The following is a 12,478-nucleotide window of genomic DNA, read 5'->3' on the forward strand; positions in this document are numbered from 1 at the left end:
GCAGCTTAAAAGGGTAAGATCTTTGTGGAAAAACGCTTGGGGAGCTCTCCTCTCTGGTTGTCCAGAGTCAGGACGTTCCCAGAGGGGAGCCGGGCGGATGAGTGCCCTAGAGACTGGTACTCGGGTCCCACCGTAAAGGGGAACGCCCGAGTCCTCAAGAGGCAGCACCGCAGACTTCATTCTGGACCCAGCCTGCGGTGTCTCCAGGGGAACATGCATGGCTACCTGCTGTGGCAGGTCTGCTGCTCACTCCTGGGCTATAGGCTGCGTCTGCCGTAGCAACTCCCAGGGTGCGCTCCCGAGGCACCCGCCTGCCGTAGCAGCTTCTGCCGTGCCCTGTCAGGCTGCATGCCTATTCTGCTGTGGGGGGCTAGCTTGGTACTGCAGCTCTGCTGTACGCGGCAGGGGACCTTCTCTGGAAAACAATCCTGCCCGGCTGTGCGGCTGCCCTCCCTTCCAGGGGCACCCGCTATCTCTTCTGCACGCATCAGTTGTGCCTTTTGCACCCGTTCCATCTGTCAAGCTGTCTTCTTGCTGCATCCCTTTCTCCATCTCTAACATGGACCCAGCAGTCTTTGCCCGTCTGTCTGATCTGTCTGTCTTGATCCCGCTCTCTCTCAATCTGAGCGTACACCTAGGCAAGCAATTAAGAAAAGACACACACGGTTACACACACAGGCTTTTCCAGCCTATTTCTCTGCTTCCAATCTTCCTTCAGGTACTGTCTGTTGTTATAAGCCCCTGTAGTATTTTCCTTCTTGGCGAGCAAAGAGATCGGGCTGCAGATCCAGAATTCCTGGTTTTCAATGAGTTTGAAAGGTCATTTGGGGGTGGGGGAGGGGCAGGGGGGGAATAATCCGCAGCACAAGTACCCAGGAATTTCTCTTCTCCTTTAACTCCGTCTCCTTCCCTGCCTGCCAAAAACACTACCTGAAATGTGGAACATCCTAACAATAAAATCTCGGACAAAAGAACAACAGCAAGCATTAGGACTGTGCCGCTGCGTTCAGTTCACGCAACCCAAATTCCTCTAAGGTTTGAGTTGGAAGCAGGGAGAGAAAGCACATTTTGGGATCACCGAGATCCTGCTCAATATAACCGTTTGTTTCAGAGGTGTTTCCCACTTCTTTGCCTTCCAAGCCAACCTTATCCCCACAGGCACGGACTAGAAATCAGAGCCAAGCAGGGATTTTGCCTTCCACGCACAATCTCCTGCAAAATTAGGTAATGCAAGAGAAAGCAGAAAAGGCACAGCGCAGCTAAGCCAGCTGTTGAGATAAGTTTAACTGTTCACTTTGGATGCTGCATTTTCTCAGAGCTGTTTACAAGGGCTGGAAAAAAAAAAGACTTTTAGTCATAAAATCTCCAAGGCAGACGATCCTGATGTTCCACAAAACCACTTTTTCATTTCGCCCTGTTTGGGGGGGAGAGAGAAATACAGACAGACATTGAGTGAGAGAGAGAGAGAGGAGGAGGAGGAGGAGAGAGAAAGTGAGCTCACGTTCACACATTGGTAAAGAGGCTGGTCTTGCAATGCCTTTGAATATTTTACTTTTAGTCAGTTCCCCATCAGAGTCAGAGTCATACATCTATGCCGAGCTGAAGCAAACTACGGCAATGGACAGCACTAGAAGATTTGAAATCTAATCTCATACATTATATCTCCTGGATATTTTTTTAATTACATACCCCCCCCACGCAAACACAAGCACACACACATACACACACACGCAGACGGTATCACCCACACTACCACAGAACAAACACCTATTCTGTCCTCACGGATACACACACACGAGCGCACACGCACACACATCTCTCTTTATCTCCTCCTGGCTTCCTGGAGGATTGTGCCGGCTGTTTTTCATGGAGAAAGTCCAGGGAGAAATGGAGATTGAGAGATGGGAAAGGAGTGAAGACATGTCAGACGCTGAGAAAAAGGTGATTCAAGAGACCTGGAGCAGAGTATATGCCAACTGCGAGGATGTCGGGGTCTCCATACTAATCAGGTATTTAAAAAAAAAAAGAAAAGAAAGAAACAAAGCGAGCAAAAATAATAATAAAATCAAAATGAAGTGAGTGATGGCTAGAGAGGAACTGTTCTCAGTAATTATTGGCTCTGATCAGGAATGATTTCACAGCGCTCCTGATTTCAATATGCTATGGGGGGGACCCTTTTAATACAGTTTGTGGGAAGCAGTATTTCAATTGGAAAGGTCACCTTATACTCTGTGGCTGGAGGTGGGGGGAGTGTAGGAGGAGGGAAGAGCTGTACCGGGCTCTGCTCAGTGGTTTCTACTTAGATCCTTGCTGATGGCATGGCATATACCAGGGTCTTGGGTGAAATCCTGCAACTCGCAAGCCAAGATGCAACCAAAACAGGTGTGTCTGCGATGGCACCATCTGCTTGTCGAACTAGAGCATCAGTTACAAAGAACAATGCAGAAGTTGTCTGCTAAGGATGGGCGGAAGGTCATTAGCAGGACTGGGGGACGGGGGGATGTGAAAATAGGTCTGTGAGCTTTGGATGCACAAAACATTTTTGCACTGGGAGCGGGATGTGGTGACTACCTTAGGGACCACCAGAGACCTGCAGGTAAAGGGAGAGGTGTTTGTCAGAGGAGGGAGCTGGGGGGAGGGGGTGTCATTTCAAGCAGATGGACTGGGCTGGAGGGGTTGTTTCCCCCTTCAGCAAGTGCTTCACTATTCATTGAATGTTTGACTGTATTTTTGTGCTCCTGAACCTCTTGATATTCCCTGGGGACAGCACAGCCTCAGGCAGTCTTGTCTCAAGCCCTTTGGCTCCCCAAGTGAGAAGTCAGGGGAGGAAGCCTGGTGTAGGGGAGAGGGCGACAAGGCCTTGGGTTTCCGGGGAGAGGAGGAACTGCAGGAGAAGCCAGTGATGGGTGGGCAGGTGGAGAGGAACAGCTACAGACAGAAACAATGACCAATTGCCCCTTGAGCTGAGCAAAGATGCCTGCTATATAGACTTGAACATAAACCTCCTGCTCTACACCCCTGCAAGCGCTGGGGGGGAAGCTGCCCAGAGCCCCTTTTTTGGCCACTTTAACCCAAACTGAAATCCCCACTGTTTTAACACTGGGGTGTTCAAAATGCAGGTGCAAACCTTGCTCTGGAGAGATCAGCCTCAGGACTGACCCCTGCTCCGAGAGACACTTGGTCGGATGCATTTCTCACTCGTACGAATCTGAAAGTTTCCTGGGAGGGGGGCCACCCTGAGCCTACGGGAGCTACCGGGTCAGCAGAGATCCCATGAGATGTGTGGGCAAAGCCTGCCGGCCCCTGTCCGTCCGACTGCAGGCATCTGAACACGCGCCCCCAGGGGGACTCTCCTGGAGGGGGCTACTTCCAGCGAAGGACCACCAGCCATCCCTCAGCCTTCTCTGTGTCGGAGCTTGAACTAGTCGGGCGTATTCTCTGCCCGGGATGCCCCATCCTGGGGGATCTCCTGCCCTAGTTAATATACCATTCGGGCAAAGCCCTGGCTCCACTGAAATCAGTGGGAGCTTTGCCACTGCCTTCAGGCAAGGCTTTTACTCCAGCACCTCCATACATCATTTCAAAGCACCAACCTCTTCACCCCCCAGGATCTGCACTTGAATCGCATGCCTGCTTCTCCTGCCCCACTTCCAGCAGGGGCTGAACCCCAGCCCCAAGGCCCCACAGCACTGGGCAAGGACAGATTCAAGTTGGGCTTGCATTCAAACAAGGCCCGAGAGCTAGGCATTTGGGGGTTGACCTGAGCCACAATGAGGAGGCGGGAGGGGAGTGGGACGTGCTGAGGGGCTGTTCTGTGAAGAGGGGTCTCTGAGCTCTGGCTGGAGGTTTCTTGATGGTCCTCTTGGCTCCAAAGGCTCTGGCTGTTTTTTCTATGACTGCCTTCTGCTTGCCTGACCTTGCTGCATGCTGCTACCTGCAGGCTCACAAGTACCCAGCATTTTCCACCCATGAGAGTTAGGGAAACCCATACTGGATATTTATTGCAGCTTTTCCCATCAGTAGAAGTGCGACTGAACACCTCCAGCATGGAGGGGGATCTGAGCCCTATCATTTGGCCCCATCTCTGTCCAAAGCAGCCTTTGCTCCTGATTCAGGGCGGACTCTTTTGACACCTGCCTTCTCCTCCAGGGCAACTGGTGGGTGGTGTTGAAGCGGGGAGTCTTGTTCTTAGGATGCTGAGGGGAGAGGAGCAGCTATGGACACCTGATTGATGGAACATGGGGTAGTCATTAGTCACGCAGCGTTGCAGATGTCCTGGACTCCTGCCCTCAATCTCCTGCTGAAAGGCTGCACTGGAGAGTTCACCTTGGCACCTGCAAGTGGACAGAACAGTTCCAGTTCATCAGTGGTTTCAGGGAGGGTGGGTACGAGGCATGGGATATGTGACACAGTCCCGAGCATCTCTGCGATGCTGCACGCATGTGCAGCAAGTGTAGCTGACACACTAAGGGGGCAGGAAGGTGGCGGTAGGAGGAGAGGCTAACAAGGAACACAGGAGAAGAGAAGAAAGCAAAGCCTGTGGTCATCACAACAGGCAGATGCCCTGGAGAGCCAAGCACATTGCTTTGGCTGTCAATGTGCTGTAAAAAAAATCAAGTTCCAAGTAATCCTAATGATTCCTGAGAGAAGCAAGGGGTCAGAGAGCATCCTCAGCTTTGGGTTTGCACAACAGCCTGAAAAGCAATCAGGAAAGGAGAAAGAGAGACAGGCACAGAGGGGCCCTCGCTGTAAACTCCTGAGCTGCATCCAAACTTTCCCAATGTCCAGGGCTGTTTGGAGACCCAGGGCATTGCTTGATGCTTAATTCTAAATGTCCCAGAATGTGCAGGCTGGGGTTTCCTTGTCATTGTCCCCAAGGCAGTGCCAGCTAACAAAGCAGAGCAACTGGCTTGGCAAAGAAAAGGATTCCCAGGGAGGCAGGAGCTGGGTGGGAAAATGCGTTAATTAAAACTTAGCACCTGGGATTTACGTAGGTAGATTTGGGGTTGTATGGCTGCCTTTCTTGCCAGCCAGAGCTCTGCCAAGATGCCTATGGCAATGGGAAGGAGGTGGGGGTGCAGGAAAGAGCAGGAAGGGTTCTAGGTTATAGCAAGTGACCCATCCTTTTTTCCCTGGTGCAAAAGCAAAAGATCTCAATTGTCCCTGTGACATGACACACTGCAGGTGACTCACAGCTCCCTCACAAAGGCCATCTATAGATGTTAATGCACAGCCTTCACCCCATGCTGGAGAAGAGGGCAACCAGAGGGACAGCAGAGGACAGGGGTAGCGCTGAGTTCTAAGGACAGATTAAGAAGCTCCAAAACTGAGAGCCAAGCCTCCTTTCCAGGGGTGAAATTGGCTCTCAACTGAGCTTTCATACCGTTTTCACCCCAGAGCTCCCTGGGGAAATTCATGCATCATAAAAACAGGACAGCCCTGGCTTCAATTGTCAGTACCTGTGTTAACGGCTCTCCCCGGGCTGACTCCGGCACGCCTTCACATTTCACAGCTGGCATCAGCAATAGCTCCCTCCAGGAGAACTAGGTCATGTGTAGAGGCTGCTGGCAGGCCCAGGGGGGAAAGGAGATGGAGTCATGCTTTGCTTTTACTTTCTCATAAATGATTCAGCAGCTCGACAACTACAAGGGTCACAGTGTTTTGGCTTGTTGGTACGCTCAGACCACGTGCATCCCCCGCTGTACTCCTGTGCATGGGCAAAGTGACAGCCAATCTGTATCAGAGAGCATGTGGCCCACCCATACAGGTGCAGCAAGCTTTCCCAGCCCACTCTCTCCAAATTGCCGGGGGAGTTACAAAGCAGGCAGAGCATCAGTCCCTGTGTATGGAAACTGAGGCACACACATCTGATCAAGCAGGCTGTTGCCTACAAAAGCTCATACCTTAGTCTCCAAGGTGCTGCCCTGTCCTGCCTTCTGCCAGAGGCAAAATGTGACTTGGATAAGGACACCCAGTGACTTGGTAGCAGATGGCAGGCAAATAAATTGCTCCAGGTCCTATTAACAGCAACCCACCTGATGAATCCGCTAAGCCAGACAGGCCAAAAATAAGCAGCTGTGCTTGTTGCTCATTGTTCTCAGGGTCAAGGAGCAAATTTAGGGTTTGTCTTCATGCCCTATGCAAAACTGGGACCTGTTTCTGCCTCTGCCCCACCTTTCCCATTCAATTATCTGTGTCTGTCTGGAATGGGCAGGGGCAGACTCTGTGCCTGGTTCTCCCATTTGGAAATGGCTTAGTCCTTCACAGACACCCACAGAGTTGTACTGTGCTAACGAATACAAGGCCCAGGGCTGGAGGTAGCAAAGCCAAGGGGCAGTGGCCACTGCTTTCTATGACAGACCCAGAGCCCGAAACTGCAAATTCACAGAGGAAGGCTGGGAATGTCTGACGCACAGAGGTGAGTCATACAAATGCATGGCGACAGGCCTGGGCACCGTGGCCCTATGCCCTGAAAGAGCACACTGTGTTTGCAAACCAGCTCAGCCAGGTAGGAAACACAATCGCCAGGCCAGAGTCCAGGCACTTCTTCTGGAAACAGTGAGGCATGCAGGCCGCGGCCCTTTGGCAGCCCAATGAGAGGGCATAGGTGGGGCTGAAAGAGGATGAGGTGACTTGGTATTTTTTGGTGCATGACAATTATTTACCCTAAAATGCTGTTCGACTGGAAGGGAGGTGCCGATAACTCAGTAGCTCTGAGTCCTGCCCTGCGGCAAGAAATAGCTTCCTTCTCCTTCTGCCTTGGTCAAAGCCCCTTGGGTCCTAGCACGCGCGGGCTGCTCCTCCTGGCTCCTGTTCTGGGTAGACAGAAAGCTCGTGATTCCAGGCACAACCAAAGGCTGCTTTCCCTGGGCCATCCCCACCTGATGGAGGGGTCAGCTCTCAGTGCAGATAGCACAGACCAGGGGTCCTGTTTGAGACAGGGTAGCTGGGAGCTGGCTGCCGTACTGTCACACTGCTGACTGGCCCCGTACGTGACTCAGACATGTATATGCTGTGGACTTGGGACAGGAAGCTGAGGTGAAGTGAGTTGCCCATGGGCGGCATGCCTGGTCTCTTTTGAGCGGGCATTTTTACTGTGCGCATGTGCACAGCTGACCTCTGCTGCTGGCATCTGCACGGTCCTTGTCACCATGCCTTCGATCACAACGTGTGCATCCTCTCAGTGCCCCCATGAGGCAGTGCTATTACTGATTGGGCAGAGTGGGCGCTGAAGCATGCAGAGGCCAAGTGAGCTACTCAAGGACACCCAGGAAGTCTGTAGCAGAGCAGGGAGTCAGCTCCCAGGCGACTGCCCTAATACTTAGATAATCCTTCCTCTTTCCCTCTCTAGCAGCCAGAACATGATGCTGCTGGGGGCCTCAAGGGGCTACTGGGACATAAATGATGCTAATAAATTTTACTATGCTACCGCCAGACCCTGGGAATCAATGCTATGTGGTTAAAAGGATCGCACTAATTGACCCTCTGTGGTGGGTGATCCGCCCTTCTGAGGAAACACAATCTCATCTCAGTTGTCTTCCTCCCTGAGGAAACCACAGGCCAAGGCATTCAACATTACTACTGATTTCACAACTATGTGCTTAAGCCTTCAGAAAACAGGAGCTGAACAGAACTTGGGCCCAGCTTTGCTGCCTTGTCCCCCTAAGCAACATCTTGCTGATGCCAGTGAACCCAGATTTCAGTGGGAGCATGCAGGCGAGGAAGGGGACGCAGCCCAGCCGGGGGAAGTAGGCACCTTGCTGTACCCCAGGAGACCTCCTCTCTGTCCCTGGCACTGCCTCTGCAGTGTCCCACAAGCTACTTCATTTCTCTGGGCTGCAGCCTCCCCAAAAGCAACCTAGGGAGAATGAGAATTGTTCCTTTATAAAGAGCTCCTGCTGTTCTGTAGTTGAGCTCTGTGCACAAATACGAGTAGCAGTCACTTTCAGCAGCTCGCATTGTAGGTTGTACCCCACCTAGAAGATACTTTTATTGCCGAGAGTTAGCTGTAGATCCCAACACCTTGTTATTTCTGTTAATAAGAAATGATACGTGGGAGAGAAAGCCCATTTATCTTGCTTTACAGCAGTACAGATCTGCATCAGTCCCAACACAGTCACTGAACGCTTGCTGAATCTTATACAGGCAAATACACTGCACACATCCTGGCGTTGCATGCATGCAGAAAGCACACACCATTGTGCACACAGGATGGGATATGTAACAATACCCCTGAGAATAAGCTCCTGCTGAAAGCCAGTGGGGATCTAATTCCCTGGAGGACCTTGAAAATCTTACAAACACACTTCTGACAAAGAGACACATCTAACGACTGCAAGCACATATGCACACGGCATGAACAAAATCCCACAGCTTTTGTGGCGATGCAGTTCAGATTTGCAGTGCACACATATGAGCAACCTGCCCACAGAGTGAGATGTAGGCACTGAAGAATGATAGATGCGCCTTCGATCTCTTTGGTGAAAACCTTGGACGCTTTAATTTGCTCTTTTCAGAGCATACCAAATTGTATAACTGCATCAAGCACCAACAGTAACAGAAGTAGCAAAGCCACTGCAACACACTGCAGTCATTCTGAACTAGCGTTTGTGGGTCTACAAAGCTCTGGCATTTCTCCACTATAATTTCTAGAGATCAATACACCAAGCCTATGTCCTTTTAAGATGGATTTCATCTTAATTTTCACAGCTATAGTTTCAGCTTCTTCTCAGCCTCAGAATATCTTCCTTGCCGGGTGCTCTACACTTCTCTCTCCTACACTCTCTCACACACCAACCGGAGTCATCTAAAGAGGAGTCATTATAAATAGAGAAGCAGCCCCCATTGCTTCTGAGAGGAGTTTTCTCCTCTCTGAAACAGCAGGATTTGGGCCAGCCAGTGTTTGTCAAGGGTGTTGAACATAAGCACTCCAAAAGCCATGGGCACCATTAGGTTTAAATGCAAACAGCTTTAGTAAAGAGCAGGGCCAAGTGAGTTCATTAACTGAAGCAAAACATTAAAAATATTCGGGTCAACTCAATACAAAAATTCTGGGGTTTTCTTGCCAAATCAAAAAACGAAAGAGAAAACCAACAAGGAACACAAGCCCAAACCAAACCTCGAAACCAAACGAATTTCAAGGTGCAGGAAAACATTTTTTGTTCCATGTAAAACAAAATATTTGGTTTCCAAAGTGTTTCCCCTGCCTCCTTTCTCTTTCTCTCTTGTTAAATTCAGACACATTACAAAAATGAAAGGTCAGGTTGGGATCAACATGTTGCAATGATTTGAAACATCAAAATAAAGTGTTGCAACCTGTTCCCCCCCCCATTTATTAAACTTTGGGGGGCCAAAGCACTGAGACTAATTTGTCATGAATTCCTCATGTGTCTTGGTTGAAGTGACTATGCCTTTTGGGGAGGGAGTGGGGGAATGTTTTGCCTGGAAAAATTTGGCTCAGCTGAGTTAATGAGCAAACACAGCAAGACTACTTTGGAAAACTCATGGAAACCCTCAGGCTTAATAAACAGATACTTTGTGTGAACTTTGCAAAAGCACTTTAGAAGCAGGAAAGGCAAGAAAAATTGCAGTAGGCAACAATATTAAGGATTCCAGTGCTACAAAAGTCCCAACTCACCTAGCAGAGTTGCCTGAAGGTCATGCAGGATGGGTAGGGATCCCATCTAGGTTAACTGGTCCTACAGCCTGGCTTCTGGAACACTTGTTGGCCGCATAGGGATGCTACTTAGGCCATCTCCAAACCTGGACTCCCCGACCAACTACACCCCCAAATTCAGCTCTCACTGGCTGTCCAGCCCCATCCTGGGAGCACCGCTGGCCTTCAGGTCCTGAGGCTGAACTTTTCTCTTCACCTGCTTCTGCCTCCAGCATATTCCAAACTCACCCACCTGCTGCAGGTTACAAGCCCAGAGCCCTCCAACCACAAACCTCCCACCTCCTGTCCTCGATGTCTAGCCCTTCTGCACCCCCCTCCTTTCTTTACTGCTGGGAACTAGAGTCAAGCACAGAAGGAGAAGCTGAGGCAAGTAGTGGGGAGACTGATTCCTAAAAGGGCTCTGCTGGAGGGATAAAAAGCCAATTTGCTGTGGCTATATGGTAAGATGCAGGTGAGGAGGGGTGGCTGGGGCTGGTTGAAGGCATGCACAGGGTCAACCCTAGCTAGCAGGACGGACATGTTCTACACACTTTCTGGTATCGCTGCTCTGTGTGATTGCTTAGGGATGTTAGATGCTGTCATACAGGAGAAGGAGTGTGTGGCAGTGTGTTGGGGTCAGTTTGAGTATTGGCGATTGGGAGGAAAAGTGGGGCACGGTGGAGAAGCAGGGGAGTGATGTGGTCTGTAGGATGGTGGATGGATGGAGAAGCCTTCCTGAGAGAATCTCTCTTACATTTTCACTGCACTTTTGTTAGTCTTCCTGTGTATTTCTGTAGTCTCTATTGCAGTAGTACCTAGAAGCTGCAGTTGAGGCTAGGGTCTCACTAGTCTAGGCACTGTGTCTGTGTAGAGTACACACAGCATTTCCTGTCCCGCGACTTTGTCTCCCCTCCCACCCTTGTGTCTTGTCTCTACTGCAAAGACACGCACAGGTGACATTACTTATCTGATATGAGCAGAGTAGGAACAGAGCTGGGCATAGATCCCAGGTCTCTTGGCTCAATCCCTAATCCCCACATCTATCCTGACTCTCAGCACATGTAATATTCTTGTCCCGAGTTGCCGTTGTCCTGCAGTATGAGTCCTACAGAATTCACTCTTCACCTATCTCAGGTTTATTTCAAAACCTTCCCTGGGGAGGCGAGAACATTGTAAAGCTGGAATGATATCTTCTCCTTTCCTTTTCCTCTTTCAATGTTTTGCTGTAGCGAATTGTTTTGAAATCTCATTTGCTGTATCTGAATGCTTCCTCCAGCCTGAAGATCATTAAAAAAGTTCTAGTGAACTGGAACAAGTTTGATTCAGGGAACATTTCTCAATCTCAAAAGACTCCCACTTTTGCCCTCAGGATAGCAGGTACTGCAGTAGCAATAGCAGAAGAGCAAAACCAATTGTTACGGATAGCCATCGAATTGTCTGTAATGCAACTAGTGATTAGCAATATTGATGTGTGCTAACCCATGAAGATCTCTGCGCCAGAACAGGGTGTGTGTGGGCCAACTTTTCTGCTCAGTTAAACTGCTCCATTTAATGAGAAGGCTGTGGTGTAGGTGAGAAGAGGCAAATATGGCTCTATATGATTATCTGATTCTATAAATGCACAAAACATCTTTGCTGTGGGCTACGGAGTGTTTCTGTCTGTCGAGCTACAGCGCTCATTAAAATCACTGAAAGGACAGACCTTGTGTTATCTGGTAGAAGTTAAGAATTTAATTTATCACTGGAGCAGTGAGCTGTGCTGCTTACACATCATATGCTTCTCGACCTTAGAAATACCAGTGTGCCTGACAAGGACTCGCTGCTGAAGGCAAATCATCCCTGTTAGCTTCATTTCTAAGGATCACTATGCAGTCTTAGAAAGTGGGTAATTGTACAGGGTCCTTGGGCACCAAGCTAGTGGAGGTGCCAATGGATATAAAGTCGTTTCTGGTATGGTGCTGCTCATCCTTCAGGGACTGAAAGGTCCCCCAGAGGTTAGTATCTGGCACTGGTGTTCTAGGACCCACTGATGATGCCAAGTTGGAGCGATTGGCTTGGCACTGCTTGCAGCAGATGGGGCTTGGGGAACTCACCGTGAGCTCATGACAAGAACTGAGAGAATCACACAAGTCAGTGGCAAAACTCTGTACCCCGGCGGGTATTAGCAATGCTCTCAAGAAGTGCAAGCCTCAGCAATGATAGATGGCAACAGACACTATGATCGTCTGACAACTGCATATGTGCACTGTTAAGAGGAGACAGAAGGATGCAAGAGTCAGATCATGAACAGTAGCCTCAGGTTTAAAAGTGCCTACCCAAGTCAATGAGCTGCCCTGGTATGTAAGCTCCCAGTGTATATGCAAAGCAAGTGATAGGCATGATGAATGCTTGGTGCCCTGGAAAGGGGTTGCAGCTACAAACTCTCTGGGCTGCACAGAGCTTTCAACAGCTTTCCAGCAGTACTTTGAAGAAAGGCCATTGCTGTGCTCTCATGCCCAGTGTGCTTAGGTAATAATCCCATGCAGGACTCTTTTTTGATCACCGTGTCCCCTGTAGCACCCTGTGCTATATTATATTGTCCTTATAATCCCCAGCTGTGGTCAGGATCAAAACTGTCTCACACTAGGTGCTATCCGCACACAGAATAAGAGATAGTCCCTGTCCACAAAACCTGACCATCTGAATGGATGAGGCAGACAAAGAACAACAGAGAAATTCATACCTGATGCCAGGTATGTTGACAGGGTCTAGCCCTGCATTCATCCCTGTCCCTGTATTCAGTCCTAGTGGGCTCTAGTGCTAGGATCATAATCCTCAATCATA

At 49.8% G+C, this 12,478-nt stretch overlaps 1 protein-coding gene across 3 annotated transcripts in view; it reads left to right on the plus strand.

The window, feature by feature from the left end:
- Nucleotides 1-1,480: 1,480 nt before the first annotated feature.
- CYGB (cytoglobin) overlaps nucleotides 1,481-12,478 on the plus strand; it is a 46,397-nt gene continuing 35,399 nt past the window's right edge. For 2 of the 3 annotated variants that reach the window (XM_090060010.1, XM_090060012.1), the window contains exon 1: nucleotides 1,482-2,009. In XM_090060010.1, the coding sequence (XP_089916136.1) occupies nucleotides 1,867-2,009 (143 nt within the window). In that variant the 5' untranslated portion in view covers nucleotides 1,482-1,866. Of the gene's footprint in view, nucleotides 2,010-12,478 lie in introns of all 3 variants that reach the window. The other variant, XM_090060011.1, reaches the window with a different exon arrangement.

Source organism: Crocodylus siamensis, chromosome 8 (assembly GCF_052110815.1).
Source record: "Crocodylus siamensis isolate JL-2025a chromosome 8, ASM5211081v1, whole genome shotgun sequence".
Taxonomy (NCBI): Eukaryota; Metazoa; Chordata; order Crocodylia; family Crocodylidae; genus Crocodylus; species Crocodylus siamensis.